We start from the raw sequence: 17,832 nt of genomic DNA on the forward strand, positions 1-17,832 counted from the left end.
ACGCACAGTCCCCGGGAAGCCCTGGGGTGGGGGTGCGGGGTGCAGCCAGCCAGCCTGCCTGAGCGCCCCGCCCAGCACCCGCAGGTGAGGACGCCACAGACCCCAGGCTCCCGGGGCCCTCGTTTCCGCCCAGGAAGCACCTCAGAGAAGCTGAATCCGCCAGAGGGGACTGGCCAACGCGCTGGTCCTTGCCCCTCCGCGGCATCTCACTCCCAGGAGTGACCGCACACCCGGGGTGGCAGAGCCACGCGGGGGGCCACGTCCTGTTACAGGGTTTCACGACCGCGCCCGGTGGGGATGGGACTCCAATTAAGGGCAGTGAAAATTTACATCTTAAAAATCTGTTTTGTGCCCAGGACACGCCACATCCTGTGCCAGCCACAGCAAACCCTGGCCGGACGCTGACCCAGTGTCTGGGCCCAGCCTGTGAACACCGCCACCCCCATCGGCTCCGCCTCTTCCCACGGATGCCGCAGCAATTTCAGCCGAAAACCCACACAGGCCAGGCGGCTCAGCCAGGCCGGCCTCCCAGCAGCGTTCTCGGGAGGGCTGCAGGCACGAGCACACCCCGCAAGGCCCCCTGGCGCAGGCCACAGTGACGCCGTGCAGAGGGGCCCGGCCAGAGCGAGGGCGTCAGGCAGAACCAGGGGTTCACCGGGCATGGCGCTAGCGTCATCTGGGGGCATTTTGGGGACCCCGGAAAGGTGGCACAGCAGAGCATTGGGGACACACAGCCGGGTACTCCCAGGGCAGCAGACTCAGGTCCTCAGGCGGGTGCCTCTGCCCTGAGCACAGTGCAGGCACGTGGACGGGACACACGGCGCGTCCACACTGTCCACGCTGCACATCCACATGGACACGTCCACGCCGCACCTCCACACGTCCATGCTGCACGTCCACACGGAGTGCGTGCAGGAAGCTTAGGCTCCGGAGACTCTCACACATCTCCTTTCCACCCACCGGAGTAGCCTGAAATAGACGCAGCGGCTGAGCCCTGTGGGCTGCATGGGAGGAGGCGGCCAGCGTGGGAGCCAGGAGCCCCTTAGGAGTCACCCCAGGGACTTTGCTTCTTAACTAGGGTTCTTTGTGCCCCCGAGAGCGTGAGTGTGCGTGTGTGTAGGAGCCCTGCATGTGCGCGAGCGTGCCCACACGCATGTGTGTGTCCCTGCATACCGTGCGCAGTCCTCTCCCCTGATGCCACAGGGGGTCTGGGACAGCACAGGGAAGAGGCTTTCCCTGGGGTCCGACGGGCCTGCGCTGCGTGCCCTGGCGCCCCGACCCGGGCCGGGACAGCTGCACCCCTCCCTTCCTCCTCCCGACGGGACAGTGACCCGCGCAGCAAGACGGCTTTGGGGATTAGATAGAAAAACACAAGTGCCATCGTGCAGAGCGGCGCTAGGGGGCGCCGCAGCGTCTGACGGGCAGGGCCCTGCGCTGAGCCTGCAGCGTGCCCAGCCTGGTCTGCGGCCCGGCCACCCTCGGCCCGTCTGGAGACCCCGCAGCTGTCCCTGCACTGCTGCCCTGCACCCCTCGTCTCGCCCGGGCAGCTGACTGGCCAGGCCTGCGGGCAGCCGTCCACCCGGGAGCAGGGGCTCTGTGGGGACACCAGCCCGGGCGCTGAGAGCTCCCCCACCGCCACTCCCCGTCGCTGAGTGACCGAGGAATCCCCACAGCTGAGGGGTCTCTGGGGGTCCTGGTGACGGCTAGGGGGGGCCACGGTCAGCTGGGCAGCCTGGACCTGCTCGCAGAGCTGCGCGCCAGGCCCCGGAGAGGAGCGCAGCCCACCCCACCCCCGCTAGTCCCAAGCTGGGGGGGCCCTGGAGAAGGCTGTGGGGGGCCGGGAGGTGGGCGGCAGCGAGGGGCCTTCCGCGGAGCAGGACGGACGAGCTCTGCCTCTGCTGAGTCCCGCAGGCCGCGGGCCGGGGGCCACCTCCTCCCGCCAGAGCGCCGACTCCGAGAGCCCGGACTGCGGCGCAGAGGCCAGAGGAGCTCAGGCCCAGGCGGCCCACAAGCCCGTCGGCAAGGACACGGGGCAGCCCGCGGGACCGTCACCTCCACGTGACGCCGACCTGACCCTCCTCTGGGGCAGGGGGCCCGCTGGGGGCCTGCGGCCTCCGAGCAGGGTCGAGCCGATGCACTCGCACAGAGCAGCTGGCCTGGCCGGCCGCCCTCGGGCCCTCCGTGCTGTCCTGGCCAGCCGAGGGCCAAGCCTGCCGGAGGCGCACGGCCCGGACAGACGTGCCGGCCGCCGCGTGAGGGGCAGGGACAGCAGAGCGGCGCGGAGGGCGACGGCGGAGGGCAGGGCCGGCTCCAGGGCCTCGTGCGGCACAGTTAAGAGTTCGTGGGGCGGCGGGCGGCGGGCGGCACAAACGGCCCAGCCGGGGGAGGCTGGCGCAGGGCGTCCTCCGCGGGACACACCCCGCGTGGGCACCGTGGCAGCCTCTGCGGCTCTCGCGCTCACTCCGCTCGCACTTTCCGCTTCAACCTTCGCAAAGGTGGGACACGAGGTCGGGCGGTCAGTGGCGGGGGCGAGGCGCGCAGCTGGGGGGCTGCAAGCCCGGGCTGGAGTGGACACAGGGCGAGGCCAGGAACCCCCCGGGGCTTCTGTGAGTCTAGCCGGCAGCTCTGAAACGCCGCCCCGGTGGCGAAGCCCGAGCCGCGGCGGGCAGGGCCGGGGCGGCCGGGAAAGCAGGGCTGTTGCCTGCCTGCAGGGAGGGGCGGGCCGAGGCGATGGGGAGGCCGATGGGGGGTGTCTGGATCCTCCTGCGCGTGCCCAGCGCCCGCCCAGGCCCTGGGGCGACCGGCCTGCGTTTCCTCGAGGGCGTGTGGGCTGCCGCTGGCAGTACCCAGCAGGCGGTGGGGCGGGTGCCCACTCCAGAATGGGCTCCGGAAGCAGACGGCGGGGACAGGCCGAGCAGAGGCAGCCCAGCGGGGGCGGCTCCAGGCCACGTCTGAAGAGAAGCCAGCGACGCCCCCTGAACCTCGGGGCTCTCGGCCAAACCACCGGCGTCTGCACCTGGTCCCGGGGCTGCGTGGGTGACAGCCCCACACACTCTGGTCCGACGCGTCTGTTTACATAACATCCTTCCTCTTGCGTCAGAGGGGGCCACTTATCTGGGGAGACTGGACACTTGGCGCAGTCTCCGCTCAGCAGGGGCCTCCTTCCCGTGAGGTCGGCTCCCAGCTCGACCCTGCACCTCGTCCACCGCCCGGGTCACGCCCTCAGAGCCCTCGGGTGACGGGTCTGGCCCCTGGAGGCCCAGCTGGGAGCAGTGGGGGTACCGCCTGCAGGGACGGCTGGCCCAGGAGGTCACTGGCTCCCTATGCAGCGGCCAAGACTTGGCCACCACACCTGGGGACTCTCGAAGGTGACGGATGTCATGGCTGACGCAGGCAGTGGGCGCTGTGCAGGCCGGGAGGCTTGGGCCAGGGCCCTGGGAGGGGGGTCACCCCGGCCGTTGCCTGAAAGCCGCCTCCTGTGTACTCGGGCAAGGGCCAGGGGGTGGTCACGCACCATGACAGCAGCACAGCTGCCCCCAACACAACCAGAGCGGTCACCAGGCATCCAGTCAGGAAGGAGGCGCTGATGCCGGCCGGGCCCACCCACCCGCATGGGGCGCTCAGCGCAGCGGGCTCCGGGGTGGACACGGCCTGGGAGACTGAGGCTCCGACAACACAAACCCGGACAGTCTGCAGGACGGAGGCGCCCCACACGGTGAAGGCCAAGTCCAGCCAGGGCGCGGGGAGGGCCATGCGGCCAGGGCACCCGCCTTCCCGGCCAGATGGGCATATGTTCTGCCCCGGGGACCCCCGCCTGACACCCCCCGCCTGAGCCCGCCAGCCCTCTGCCCCCATCCTGAGGCCCACACGTGCCCCCAGTCCTGTCTGCTCACGACACTGGACGTCACGGGTCCGGTCTGTGCCCAAGGACACCTGCAGCTCCAGGACAGGACCCGCTGCGCAGAAACGCTTGGACCCTCAGGTCAGCGGGGAGAAGAAGGAGCCGGTCGGGGCACGGACCCAGCCTTGGCAGGGAGTGGCCTGGACCGGCCGGAGGCAGGATCCCGGGGGGCTGAGGCGTGAGGGGGGAGCCCTCTGGGCACTGGGTGCAGCTCCTCCCCGGCTCCGGGCTCGCTACAGGCTGCGGGTGACTCTCCCGCGTGGACGGAAACATCACGTGTGGAGATCATGAGACACGCGCCTTCTGTCCGTGAGCGGGGCGCGCGTGCATCTTGACAACAGCCACGAAGCAGCAGGAAGCTCCACCGCCACTGCCGCCCCGCCCCGCTCACTCCTGCGGCTCGGGCCCGACGGGCGACGTGTCCTGGCGCCGAGGGTCCGGGGCTCCTCAGGGGAGCAGAAAGCGAATCCCTCTTGTCTTAGACGGGTGGCGGCCCGTGGCGGGGGGTGGAGCGTGGGAGCCCAGCGGGAGCCACGGTGTGTCCCGCGCGGCTGCGCAGATCCGCCCGCACAGACCAGGGACACTCGCCACGGAGGCGGCCGTGCGTCTCTCCCGGGGGCGAGCTCTGCTGACAGGGACCGGCGTTCACAAGATGCCCTTAAATCCACTTGGTGACGGCGTTTTCCGGGGACAATGCCCAGAGAGCCGCACGGCCCGCCGCCGGGCTGGGGTGGCGCTGGCCCGAGCTCCGGGGAGTCAGGCTGAGGCCGGGTGGTGAAGCGCAGAGACCCAGTGACCAGGCCGCTCGGCAGAGGCCTTCAGGGAGACCCCGAGGCCGGGGCACGGGCGTGGTAAGGCCGCAGGGGTGGGGGCAGCGAGTGCAGCGGCCGGGTAGGGTCTGCGTCGGGACACAGAGCCGCCCCCACAGCGCCACGATGAGAAATCACCCAATTTAAAAACCGGCACAGATGTGGCCAACGTCCATGGAGAAGGTGCCAAGGCCGCCCCGGCCGCAGAGACACACGCGATCCTGGGAGCCGCGGCGCCCTCGGGGGACCCCGGAGCGTCGTCGGCAGGAAGGGCCGTGCCGGGGCCGCCCACAGCTCGGGCGAGCACCAGGATCGAGCCACAGCCGGGGCGGCAGCTGTGGGGTCGGGGCCACCCACACGCCCACCGAGCACTGGCCAGACCCCCAGGGCCGCGCCGCACCCCGAGAGAGACGCCCGGCCCACCGCAGGACGGTGAGGGGGGCGGGAGGGGCGCGGGAGCCGAGGCTGGGGCGCCGGACACGCCGTGCTCACAGCCGCCAAGGAAAAGCCCTACTGCGCGCGGGAGGCGAGGCAGCACAGGGCGGACTCGTGAGAGACGCGGCGCCCGGGCCTTCCATGGGGACCCGTGAGGCCGTTCGCCACGGGGGAGAGCCCGGCTCGGCATGAGGGGCCCGCGGCCCCGGGGCGACTCTCCGCAGACAGAAACGAGGGGCCCACTCGCCCCGGGCTGCCGTGCGCCTGAGTCATCCCCAGCACAGTCCGGGCCTGTTGCCAGGGCCCGGGGCCCGCAGGACTCTCGGGACAGCTGGGCTGGGGCTGCAGCCCCGGGCAGGCCGAGGTCCCTCGCGCGCTCCAGCAGGGGACCTCATCAGGCGGCTGGCTCGGCGTGCCCGCCCGCCCCCGCTCAGGTGCCAACCCGGCGGAGGAAACCCGAGGCCGCAGGGCCCTGCCCCTCTGAGTTTCGGGAGGAGCCTGGGCTGATGTTTAGGTCTCCAAGGCCAAGAAAGTAAACAGCGGGGCCCAGCAGAGGAGGCGGCCGTGAGGAGCTGGGCCTGTCTCCTGGCTCGGGCAGCCCCCACCCCCTGCGGTTCTGGCTCTGCTCTTGGAGGAGACGCCCGCAGCCCCGGGACGGACTCCCCTCCAGGTGTCCACGCTGCCTCCTCCCGGCCGGCCCACAGGCCTGTTCACGCCCGAATCCAAGCAGCCAAACGGCCAAGGATGTTTTATAAAAAATTGGATATTTCTATGGAAAAGAAAAATGAGCTAAACAAGTGACGACTGGAGACTTGCTCGAAAGCACTTCGGAGCGTGCGGGGGGTGGGGTGTCAGCCTGAACCCCGCCCAACCTCTGCGGGCTTCGGAAGCCGCGGCTGGGGCGGGTGGCTCTGCCCCGCTGTCCAGGACACGCGGCCTCTGTGGCCTGAGGTTTCCTGCAGCCGGGACACGCCCACGGCGGGCGGGGGCCCAGGGAGATCAGGGCTCCCGGGGTTCCCTTCAAAATCCAGTTCCTACGTGAGAGAACACGGGGGAGCCCCGAATGGAGTCGCCGTGGGCTTTTTGTTAGGCTTTTCCATTCTTTAAAGAAACGGGTTATTTGCGAGGCACGGGGGTCTGCAGCGGCCAGGAGCCGGCGTCGTGACGCCGCCCGGCCATCGAGGCCGGGTCCCTGAGCTCCGAGCACACTTTAGAAGCCGTGGTCACGCGCAGGGGAGAGTCCCGCGCCGGGTACTCGCGCCACCAGAAACAGTGGCCCAGAAACACTTACTGCAGAGTGAGGGGCCCGAACAGCTGGGGTCACTAACTCTGGCTCTTTCTTGCACTTTTTGATCACACGCTTTGCCCCAACTTCTCTCACCCGCACGTGCTCACCTACTCGACACGGCGTCTTTCAGGCCCGACAGCCCGCCGGGGCCGCAGTCCACGCGGGCCACGGTCACGGGAGCTGAGCATCTGCAGTGCACGAAGAGCAGGCGTGGCCGTCCTGTGCACGCTCGGCAGACACACGCGCAGGGGAGAGCCAGCCCGGGCTGCGGGCCGGGCGGGGGCTGGCGTGAGCGGCCCGGAGGCCGCATGGCTCCCATCCGTGGGGGGCAGGGCCCAGGACGCGCTCCCGAGGCTGGGGCGGGTGGGGACAGAGCCCCGGGCAGTCAGGGCTCGGGGCGCAGGAGGCCGCGGTCTGCACAGCTGGTGGCACCGGCCCTCCCTGCCCGTCTCAGGCCTCTCCTGACGCGCCCCCCGGCGTTCCCCACACGCGGCCCCGCGGCTAACAGGCGGCGCTGACCAAAATGTGCCACGAAGGTTCATGAAAAGCGACGGGAACGGCGCCTCATAAACCCGCCCTCCAGGGGCGCGGGCAGGCGGGGATGCGGGGGGCCGTGAGCCCGAGCGGTTTCAGTAAGTGGGAAGGACACGTAAGAAACGGCATCTTTTCCTGGACTCAGGCCCGGCGCTGACCCGCGAGTCCCGTCAGCCCCTCGCGCGGCGGGCACCGCGGGGAGAAAGCAGCAGACGGGACGGACACGAGCGCCTCGGCCCCGCCGGGCACACTGGACAGCAGGCCGCGTGCAAATGCAAAATAACCCGTTTCTTTGAATGAAAAAGCCTAATTTTGATTTTCCAATTCACAATCTTAATTAAACTGGCAAACTCGCCGCGCTTGAAGCACCAAGTGCGTTTCCCAAGCGCAGATCCACCGAGACGCAGCCTGGGCCCTGGGCGGCCCCCACAGACCCACCAAGACTCCCAGTTCCTGACGCTGCCCCACGACCTGAGACGTGGCTCCGGCGACCCCCAGCACCCCCCGGGGAGCACCCTGAGGTGACCGCCTCCGGCACCTGCTCAGGCTCATTCGCACGCCCATCCGGCCCCAGCTACCCGGCCCCGGCCCGGTCTTTCCACTGCCGCCCCGAACGAGAATGGAGAAAGGGGAGGCGCGGAGCGCGACGCCGCTCTTCTGAGGTTGCACGGGCATCGCGAGCGCCTGGGCTGAGAAACGATGGTGGCCTGCGCTCCCCAAGGGCAGGTCTGCGGCCTCCGGAGCCCCAGGAGTCTGAGGGAGCCTGAGGAAGCCTCACGCATGCTTCTTCGAGGCTCACCCACCTCCCCGAGACCACAGGTGTCCCCCTCCAAGCCCCGGCGCTGAGGGCAGGGGTGAGGCAGGGGAGGCCCGCAGGGAAGGGGAGGGGCGGGGGTGGCTGCAGGTCCCAGGGGGGACAGCGGGCAGGACAGGAAGGCTGCGGGGAGCAGGGGCAGGTCTGCCCAGGGACAGGTCTGGTGGGGGGGTCAGGAGTGGGGGAGGCTCCTCCCAGGAGGAGCTCAGGGTGGTAGAATCCAGCCAGTGGGAAGTGGGGGTGCTGGTGTGAACCCCCAGGGGCTGGCCCACTCCCAGGACTTGGGCACGTGCCGGTCACCCCATCGGGGCGGGCATCACAAACACATACCCTCTCCCCTCCTCACGCAGAATGCGGGGGCCACTGGGCAGGAGGCGCTGTCGCCCCAGTGCTGGGGTTCCCCGTCCGGAGGCGCCCGAGGCCGCTTGTGGGAGGGCAGGAGGGTGGAGGGGCTGAGGGCAGCGCCCGCGTCCTGGGGCGATGGGTCACCGCTTCTGCTGGGTGGGTTCTGCAAGTCCCCACGCGACCCCGCCAGATCGGGGTGCTGCTCCCGGGAATCTGGGTGAGAGTGTAATGCTCCCGGGAGCCCCAGCTTCTGCTGCTCCCTCCCGCGACAGGCCGGGGGGCTGAGAAGCCGAGGTGCAATCCCTGCGCGTCCAGCCCCACGCGAGTCACTGGCAAGAGGGCTCCGGCAGGGGGTTGTGCGGGACAGGCCAGGGCTGGGCCCAGGACCTGCAATGGGCCCGGGGTCTGGGGGGCCGGGGCCGCCCCCCCACGAGGCTGTGCCTGCGTCCACGTGGACGGGAGAGCGTCGTCGGTTTCCGCGTCCTGCAGCCGAGAGGTCGGCCAGGCGGCCAGGGTGCAGGGCAGGGAGCTGCCCCCCTGGGGTGGGCAGAGATGGGGAGACAGGGCCTGTGGTGGGCACCCGGCTGGGGGGGGAGACGCTGCAGGTGTCCCCCTCTTCTCATAGGGCAGGGAGGGTGACCAGGTGCCCAGGGCGGGGCCGTTTCTGCTCCCTGACTCCAGGAGTTTGGCCACAGCCGGCCTGCAGCCCAGCCAGGTGAGCAGGCGCCCCAGGTCAGGCTCCGGGTGGGCGGCCTCGCGGGGCCAGTGTGGCCTCGGGAGCAGGACGTGTGCAGGTCCCGCTCAGGCCCGGCCGTCAGACCCCTCGCCCAGCATCTCCCCCTTGCAGGAGCGGCTCCCCCTGGAGCTGCTGCCTGCAAAGGCAGGCGGTGGCTTCTGCTGAGCCCGTGCCAGAGCCGCACGCCGGTCAGTGCCTCTTGCTGGTGTTCCCACCGATCCGGGTGCCGTCCACCGGCTCTCCCCAGGCCACGCGCAGCCAGTGCCAGGGAAGCTCCACAGCCTGGTGGTCGGGGCCGCAGCGGGGCCTGGGAGAAGTCGCCCCGTCCCGGCTGGCTCTGCTCCCCAAGCCCGAGGCCCCTGCGCCAAAGGTGGCCGCCATGGGGGCCGGCCCTGCACTCCACTGCAGCGCTCAGGGGCTCTGGTGCGCCAAGGCCTGCTCTGGGCTTACACTCTCGCGCCCGCCCTGTCCCCACCTCCTCCAGCCACTGACCCCGGCCCGCAGGGCAGAGGCTCCCTGGAGACCAGGCCTGGCCGTGCCCCCCTCGCTCAGTGTCCTGCTCGTCCTCCCGCTCCCAGGCCTGGCGAACAGCCCGGTGCAGCGTCTGCTGCCTGGGGGTGCGGGTGTGGGGAGCAGGTGCAGATGGAGTGGCGTTCAGGGCATGGGGTGCAGGGCGCGCAGTGTGGGGTGTAAGGTGAGCGTGCAGCCCTTTGGGGGTTCACTGGAGGTGGGAAACTGGCTCGAGCGAAGGCCAGGCAGCACCGCCACAGCGCCCCAACGGGCCACGCTTGCGGCCTGAGGAGTGGGGTGGCAAGCCGGGCGGCGTGCATGGCGGGGGTGTCCCCGGGGCTGCTCTGGCATCTGTCTCCGTTGTCCAAAGGCCCAATAAAACCCGGGTTCACGCAGGATTTCTCTGGGTGCGTGTACTGAAATGAACTAGAAATGGTTTTCCTGGAAACCACCCAAATCCAGAGGAAGCAGTCACCGCCACGCGCCGGGAGTGGCATCAGGGCTGACCTTGCAGGAAGTTTCTGTCTCCCCAGACGGGGCCCGCGTGGCTCCCAGGGTGTGCTGTGAGGGCTCCCCGCTCCCTGCGAGGGGCAAGCGAGGGGCACACGTCCCTGTGCGCACCAGCACGCCCAGTCTCCGTGACTGCGGCTCTCAGGGGCTCAGAAGCCCAGACGCCAGCGTTCAGGGGGTCCCCCCGCACCGGTGCCTCGAGCTTGGCACCAAGAGCCTGCAGGCAGGGTCGCACCTCTGAGCCCTAGCCGCTCAGCTGCTGCCGTGGGTGTGCGACGGTCTCTCCGGTGTGCACACAGCGAGGAAGTAAGCGTATGGAACTGTCCTTCCACGCCACGATTTCCACGGCAACATGCCGCTAAAGACCCGCCCGCGTCCTCCGTGCTCACCCGCAGGCGTCTCCCGTGAGCCACGACCAAACAGCAGCGACGACAGGGGGTCACAGAGCCCCTCGGCCGGGCCGCCCGGACAGCCGTCCCGAAACGGACCGACGTGAGGGCTGCCCCTCCGGGCTGGCCGGTCAAGCGGACCCGAGTGAGCGACGGCACGTTCACTCGCTGAGAGCCCGCGGTCCTCCCAGGCCCCTCTGCGTCGCCCGCTCCCGGCCCCCGGGTGGGCCTCGCTCGGCCGCTCTCCGAGCTGAAGGCGGGTGTGCATGGGGTGGGGCTCCGTGCTGAAGTTCTGCCGTGTCGGGGCTCACACTGGACACGGACATGCTCCCGGGCCCAGAAACTGAGCGCAGACGGGGCAGCTGGCCCACAGGCTCGGACGGGGCGGGAGGAGGACAGGGCTCCCGCCGAGCGGCCACCTCCCCTGCAACGGCCTCCTGGGAGACCTGGGCTCCCGTCTTTCCTTCCCCAGAGCTCGGCGAGGTCCTCAAGGTGACAGTCACAGGTTGAGTGGGCACTGAGATGGCACAGGCAGGGGCTCTGCAGGCCACAGGCGCCAGCTCAGGGTCACACAGAACCAACTGGTCAGTGTGACGAGCACCAGTGAACCCTGGAAATATTTATCAACATCCCAAAGCGGAACATCCCGGGCAGGGAGCACCCCGGGCAGGGAGCACACCCGGCTGGGAGCCCCCGGGGCAGGGAGCACCCCGGGCAGGGAGCCCCCGGGGCAGGGAGCACCCCGGGCAGGGAGCACCCCCGGCTGGGAGCACCCCACGCATCATTCAGACCCCGGGCTGAGTCTTCACCCACGGCCGGCAGCTCGCGCCCGGATGTCGGCTCTCGGACCTGCAGCGTCTCAGCTCGCGGGGGGAGGAGGAGCCGCGGGCAGCTGGAGGAGCCGCCCGCTCTGGAAGGGGCACGCGGGAACCCAAGGTAAGCGTCTGACGCACGCCCAGGTCACCCGGCACTCGCCAGCGTCCAGGAACGCGGCTCTGGAGAAATTCCAGGTGTTGGAGCAGATTCCAAATCATGCCACAGAGCAGTTTCCTCGTAAAGCGCGCAGCGGCTCCCCCAGGCTCGCCAGCCCGCGGGGGCTCGAGCGCCCCGGCCGGCGGCTGAGACGAGCAGCAGCAGCAGCAGCACGGCCTGCGCGGGGCAGCGCCCGCCTCGAGGAGGGAGCAAGCCAGCTGCTGCCTGGGCTGCCCACCTCACCCAGCCGTGCTGCGGGGGGCTCAGGCCGCAGCACACCCCGAAGCCAGGGCAGGGGTCCCCCAGCCCCAGAGCGTCCCTGGCACGCACATGAGGTCCTTGCCAGACGCCCCTTTCCCCTCAGAACCCCCAAACGATCCACCGCCCCAGCGGGGGCGGAGCTGAGGACCCAGAGCACTGAAGCCACAGATCCTCACAAACCCGCCCCGGCTCTGCGGACGGGCGGCGTCCCTGTGGGCGTCCCTGTGCCGCGCCCGGCGTGGGCCCCGCGTCCAGCCAGCCGAGCCGGAAGCCGGGCGACGCGGAGACGGCCTCTCCCCCGACGCCCGGGCAGCCACGGAGCCGCGCAGACCTGAAGCCGCAGCCCTCGCCGCCCGAGAACGTGCGCGAGCTCGGGCTCAAACCAGAACTTGTCCGTCTCTGCGTGTCTTGGAACACAAGCTCCACGGAAACCACCAAAGCCGGCTCTCCCTCCACCCGTGAGCCGCTGCTTGGCTGCCGCGCGCTCGGGCGGGCGACCGGTGCCCGGGCCACGCTGAGGGGCCTATTTCTGCCCTCACACCGCTGACCGCCCCTCCGCGCCGCCGTTTATCAGAGGCCGCGCCTCGGCCTGCGGATGTGCCAAGGCATCGCGGGTGCTGGGGTATGGGGCGGGCACTGGACAGGAGCACGGGCCTCGCGGTGGCCAGCGGTCCTGGGCCCTGCACAGGGGAAGGCCAGGAGGCGTTCTGGGATCCACGATATCCACAAAAAGGCTCCCCACCCTCCGGCCTGCCGTGCACCAGCAGACGGACAGGCCGCCCAGCTTCGGGAAGACCCTCGCTTTCTCAGCGGGCTCCCGCCGCAGGGGAACGAGGCGCGTAAGCACCCCTGGCCAGCCGGTGTCCCTGGGGCCGGGGGGCACAGCAGGGAAACGTCTGCAGGGCGCCTGCCTCGTCAGCCGCACCCCTGCCCGGCCAGGCCCTCCGGCCCAGGGGGCTCACCCTCAGACTCACGTCCGGGCGGCTTCGGCGCCCCCGTGGCTGACGGCCGCCCCACACGCCTTAGAAATGGTGCTTTCCGCTGAAGAGACCCCATATCTATCACCCCCTGTGGTGCCCACTGAATTCTTTCACGAGGTGCTCCCACAGCCAGGGGCCTTGCTGACCCAGCACCCAGCGGAGGGTGCCCTGCTGGCGTGGGCCTGACCCTACGCCTGTCCCTGGTGCTCCGCGTCCACCTGCTGGACACGGCCTCCTCCTGGCGAGGACAGCGCGGGACGGGGACAGGAGCGGCGTCACGGACCTGGCATCTGGACGAGCAGAGCCGGCCGGGTAGAAAGACAGACCGCGTTCTGAGTGTCCGCCCTCGCGGCTCCGGCCTTCAGGGACCCGAGCCGGGAGAGTGACCTGAGCGCGGACGCGTTGGTGTCCGTCACCGGGAGGAGGCAGCCTCCGCCAGGCCCCACCACTGCCCCAGGTCGCGGCTGTTTGAAAGGCGCGTCCCGCCCTCACCGCCAGGACGGCCCGACCAGAACCTCGAAGTCGGCGCCGTGAGGCCAGCGCAGAAGCCGTGCGTCGAGGACTGCCGGGCCCCGCGGAGGCCAGAGGGACGGCGCGACCACAGCGCGGCAGCGGGCACAGAACACACATGGGCCGGCGCGTCCCCCGGACCTGACTTCGCCGAGGCGACCAGCCGACCCCTCAGGAGCCCGCCTGAGCCCGAGGCCGGGGAGCGGCGCCCTGGCTGTGTCCATGGCCCCCTCCAGCCCGGCGCTGTCCAACCGGAACCCCCTCGGCCCGGCCGGGCGGCTGCAGACCCACAGCACTCTGGCCGCGGGGAGGGAAGGAACGAGACTGGGCTGCTGGCTCCGCAAGCGCCGCGGGAAGGGCCTGCGGACGCCTGGGACCCAAGCGGGCAGCATGAGGGACAGGCGCAGGGGACCGGGCTTCGGGGTCCTGGCGCCCGGGACAGCCCGAGCGGGGGGACGGCAGCAGGAGCGCCCCGCGCCCTTCGCCCCGCCGCCAGCCCCGGCCGCCCGCCCGGGAGACAGCCTCCTGCTGGGTCTGCGCCGGCCCAGGGGGCCGCTCTGGCGCTGGGGACCCCTAAGCCAGCCGGCGCCCGCGGCAGCAGGGGGTCTGGTTCAGGGGTGTCGGGCAGCCGCAGGCGCTGAAACCCCCTCCTCGCCCGCGGGGCGCCCGGAGCCAGCGCCGACGTCCTCGCAGGACAGACCCGCGTGGGCGCGCCCGGGCCCCCAGTCCCGACAGGGACTCCCGGAGACGGGGCGCTCAGGGCGCCCCCAAGTCCCGCCCTGGTCCCGGGCCGCGGCCGCTGCCGGCGGGGCTTTACCTCGCGGCGGCTCAGGCTGGCGCTCTTGGGGCGCGGCTTCCTGCGCAGGTGCCCCGAGAAGAGCCTGCGCACCGCGCACTTCTTCATGCCGGGGTGCGTCGCCCCGCGCCCGGCCGGGGGGAGCCGCGGGGCCGGGGGACGCGCGTCCCCGGCGCATCGCAGGCGCGGGCGGGGGGGGGGGGCGCGGGCGGGGGGGGGGCTGGGGGAGCTGGCGGGGCGGGGGGGTGCCGCGGGCGGGTGTCCGGGGGCGCGGGCGGGGGGCGGGGCGCGGGCGGGGGGGGGCTGGGGGCGCTGGCGGGGGTCTGGGGGTGCGGGCGGGAGGGGCTGGGGGCGCTGGCGGGGGTCTGGGGGTGCGGGCGGGGGGGCTGGGGGCGCTGGCGGGGGTCTGGGGGTGCGGGCGGGAGGGGCTGGGGCGCGGGCGGGGGTCCGGGGGCGCGGGCGGGGGTCCGGGCGCGGGCGGGGGTCCGGGGGTGCGGGCGGGGGTCCGGGCGCGGGCGGGGGGCTAGGGCGGCGGGCGGGCGCGCGCGGCGGCCATCGGCGCGGGGCGCGGGGCGCGGGCACAAAGGGCAGGACGCGCGGCCACCGCGCCCGGCCCCGGCTCCCTCCGCCTCCCCCGCCGGGACCGGCCCGCGGCCCCGCCCGCGCCCCGCGGCCAATCCGCGCCGCCGCCCGGGCGCGCGCTCCAGGCCCCGGGGGACCCGCCCCCCGCGCCCCGCCCAGGCCCCGCGGCCAATCCGCGCGGCCCCCGCGCCCCGCCCCCGGCCCCCCCGCGCCCCCCCCCCGCGCCCCACTCGCCCAGACCCAGCCCCGCGCCCTCCCCGCGCCCCCGGCCCCGACGCCCAGCAGCAGCCGCAGCGGCGCCCCCGCCCCCCACACCCCGCGGGCGGCCCCAGTCTGGGGGCGTCACTGTCTCTCCTGCTGAGCTCCGCGCACACTCGGCCCCCGCCGCGCACACTCGGCCCCGCGCAGCGCACACTCGGCCCCCGCCGCGCACACTCGGCCCCCGCCGCGCACACTCGGCCCCGCGCAGCGCACACTCGGCCCCCGCCGCGCACACTCGGCCCCGCGCCGCGCACACTCGGCCCCGCCCAGCGCACACTCGGGCCCGCATCGCGCACACTCGGCCCCGCGCCGCGCTCTCTTGTGATGAACAAAACTTTAATTGTTGCTGGAAAATGGAGAAACCCGGAGAGCGCGGCGGTTGCTGCACCTCAGCCCGGCCAGCGCCCCCAGTCCCGCGCCCCACCCGCCCCTCCCGGGCCTGCAGCGCTGCACCTGGCCCGGGGCTGCCGGCACCCCGGGGAGGACACGCCTACCCGGGGGTGGCTGGTGGGGAGCAGCCCCAGGACGCCCCCCGGCCTTGGGCACAGGCCAGCACCCCCGCCCCCCATCTCGGCACAGGACCCAGAAGACGCCCGAGGCTGGGCAGGCCGCGTCCACCGGGCAGGCCACGTCCACCGCACAGGCCTGTGGGGCCCGAAGCCGCTGGCTGCAGGCTGCGCCCGACCAGCCGCAGAGGGATTTCTCCCCTAGAGATGCTCCTGGGGGGCTGTAAGGCCGTCCCGGCTCTGCGAACTCGGGACTCCGTGCGACGTCCACGCGCCGTGGCATTGATGTTCCAGCTAAGGTCAAGCAAGGTCGCGGGTGTGGTGTCCCCCCCTCTGCCGGTCCAGAATCAGGCCTGAGTCGCTGCACACAAGTGCTGCTCCTCCGCGAGCAGGCGAAAACCCACCCCAGGCGAAAACCCACCCAGGCGAAAACCCACCCCAGGCGAAGACCCACCCCAGGCGAAGACCCACCCCAGACGCTGCGTTCACCTGATGGCTGCTCTTTGCGCAGGGAGCGAAGGGGGCACATCCTGCCCCCCAACAAGAACTGGTGGGTTCCTGCTGCAGGTGGGTCCCCGTGAGGTCAGCGAGCTCCCTGGGTTTAATGGACGCTGCTGGCTCCGTGGAGCGCTGCTTCAGAAGGCGGGTGGAGCCCCCTCCTTGCCTGGGGAGCCTCCGTGCACACGCGTGACCCCCTCGTGCATCTCTAAGAAGAAACCACGTAAGTGAAATACGTTTCGCACTTTTCGTCCACATGTGGAGCCAGACTCCTGGTCCCGCCCCAGCCGCCAGCACGCAGGTGGGCTCCGAGCAGAGATAAGTCAGGCCCCAGCCCCCGCCCCACGTGGCGCTCTGGCAGGGAGCGCTGCTGCACACGGGCGTGAGGCAGGCCTCCCGGGATGAGGAAGGTCGGCTCGACCAAGCCTCAGCGGGGAGCTGAAGCCAGAATGCAGTGCCCAGCTGGGCCAGGGCACCCTGCTCCTGGCGAAGGCCCGGGCCGGCCTCAAGGGACGTCTGTGCTGCACAGCGGCACCCTGACCGGCGAGGCCAGACTGGCGAGGAGATGCCTTAGGAGACATTCAAGATTCCCTGGATTTGAACTTTGAAGTCTCAAATGGAAAAAAAAAAGCTCCCCTAATTCCACGGTGGGATGCACCCCACGGGGAGAACAAGTCCGCCTGCCCTCGCTCGCGGCCCGGCTCCGACAGACGTGGGCCCGGGGGGCGTCTCGCCACTCGCCGCGGTGAGCTGGAAAGCTGGCGAGAGACGCAGCCGCGGCCCACGGTTGGCTCTCAACGTGGATGGGAAAACTGCGCCTGCAACTAAATTGGTGTTTCCTAATCAGAAAAGGGACGGGGCGGACAGTATCCCAGGACGTCATTTCACTTAAAACCACAGTCTCGAGCTTTGAAGGCAGCTCTGGAAGGCCGACCGCCGGCCTCGCGCCCGGGAGGGAGGGGCAGGGCGGGGAGGGGCGCGACGCGCTCAGTGGACCGTGGCAGGGGACTGAGGTGTGGACGTGCTGGCCGGCCCTGGGGACCCTGCTGGGGGATGCTGCTGGGGGCCGCGGGCACTTCGGTGGAGGGAGCGCTCCAGTGGCCGCTCCCGGGGCGGGGGGGAGCCTCTCCTGTCCAGGGGGAAGCAGGCGTAAAACAACAGCGCTTCAGCAGTGAGATACAGCCGAGGCCCGTGGCCAGGGAGGCCGCCACTGCCCACGCCGCCGAGGGACTCGCACAGGGTGGGAGGACGACCCCCACCCCAGCCTTGTCCTCACCCCCACACCCAGTGGTCACATCGCCCCCCGCTACCTGGGGGGACTGGCCCGTGACCCCGAGTGATAGTTCTGGTTTGCCAAGGGCAGGCGACACACACAAGGGAGACCGGAGGCTCCCAGAGGGGTCAGATCTGGCCACGGGGCGTGGAGGCCGATGCGCCGACCTGGAACCTCCCTGCCCCGGCCCTGACGTCACTGCCTTGGCGGCTCGTGTGATTTCACTTCCGCCTGGATCACATCCGCCGGGGCCCGATAGTAATCGGGTTTGGGGTCGCGCTGTAGGTGTGAGGCTGGGGACCCCCGCGACGCCTTCATGCTAACGCCACAAGGAAACGGCAGTTTCCGGACCGAGCTTCCTTGGGGTCACTCAGGCTGTCGTTTACAACCTGCCCGCAGAAGCGCGGCTGCGATGTGCCTTCAGGCCTGCACCAGAGTCCAAGCTGCCCCTGGGGGCCTGCAGGCCCGGCTGGAGCAGCCGCCCCTGGCTGGCGGGCGGGGCCCACCTCTCCAGGCGACCGGCCAGCACCCGCCAGGCGACGGAAGGAGGCGAAGCCACAAGGGCAGCCGTAGGGCCGCACAGAACCAAGCTGGGCCTGGGGGTGGGCGGGTCCTGACCCCGGTAGCGCAGGGGTCTTTACAAGAACACACGCACACGTACACATCCGCACGCGCGCGTGCACACACACACACACAGATGGGCTCCGAGGGACCGGAGAGCTTGTCGACAGCCCGAGGGCTCCTGGAGCTGGGGCCGGAGAGACCCCAGGACAGACACTCCCAGAGGCATCTGGGTTTGGGTCTCTGGCAGAATCTTCCTGAGGGGTCGGTGGGGTGGGGCCTCAGGGGACCCTGAAATAAGTGCTTTGGGGTAAGCACAGCTTCCAGAACCTCCCAGGAAAAGGACAAAGTGGAGGCCCCG

The 17,832-nt window shown here is 71.2% G+C and overlaps 2 protein-coding genes across 6 annotated transcripts in view; both read right to left on the bottom strand.

Moving 5' to 3' along the window:
• Window positions 1-17,832, bottom strand: part of MPC1 (mitochondrial pyruvate carrier 1) — a 197,826-nt gene that overhangs the window by 50,248 nt on the left and 129,746 nt on the right. The window lies entirely within an intron of this gene.
• The window catches only part of RPS6KA2 (ribosomal protein S6 kinase A2), a 100,537-nt gene that overhangs the window by 35,975 nt on the left and 46,730 nt on the right, over window positions 1-17,832 (bottom strand). Inside the window, exon 1 of one of the 5 annotated variants that reach the window (XM_037520707.2) lies at window positions 13,812-13,980. The exons of 3 other annotated variants lie outside the window; for them this stretch is intronic. In XM_037520707.2, the coding sequence (XP_037376604.1) occupies window positions 13,812-13,898 (87 nt within the window). In that variant the 5' untranslated portion in view covers window positions 13,899-13,980. Of the gene's footprint in view, window positions 1-778; window positions 935-13,811; window positions 13,981-17,832 lie in introns of those variants that run through there. One more of the 5 variants, XM_054697973.1, reaches the window with a different exon arrangement.

The sequence above is a fragment of the Talpa occidentalis genome, unplaced genomic scaffold (genome assembly GCF_014898055.3).
Source record: "Talpa occidentalis isolate TD23 unplaced genomic scaffold, MPIMG_talOcc4v2.1 talOcc4.2, whole genome shotgun sequence".
NCBI lineage: Eukaryota > Metazoa > Chordata > Mammalia > Eulipotyphla > Talpidae > Talpa > Talpa occidentalis.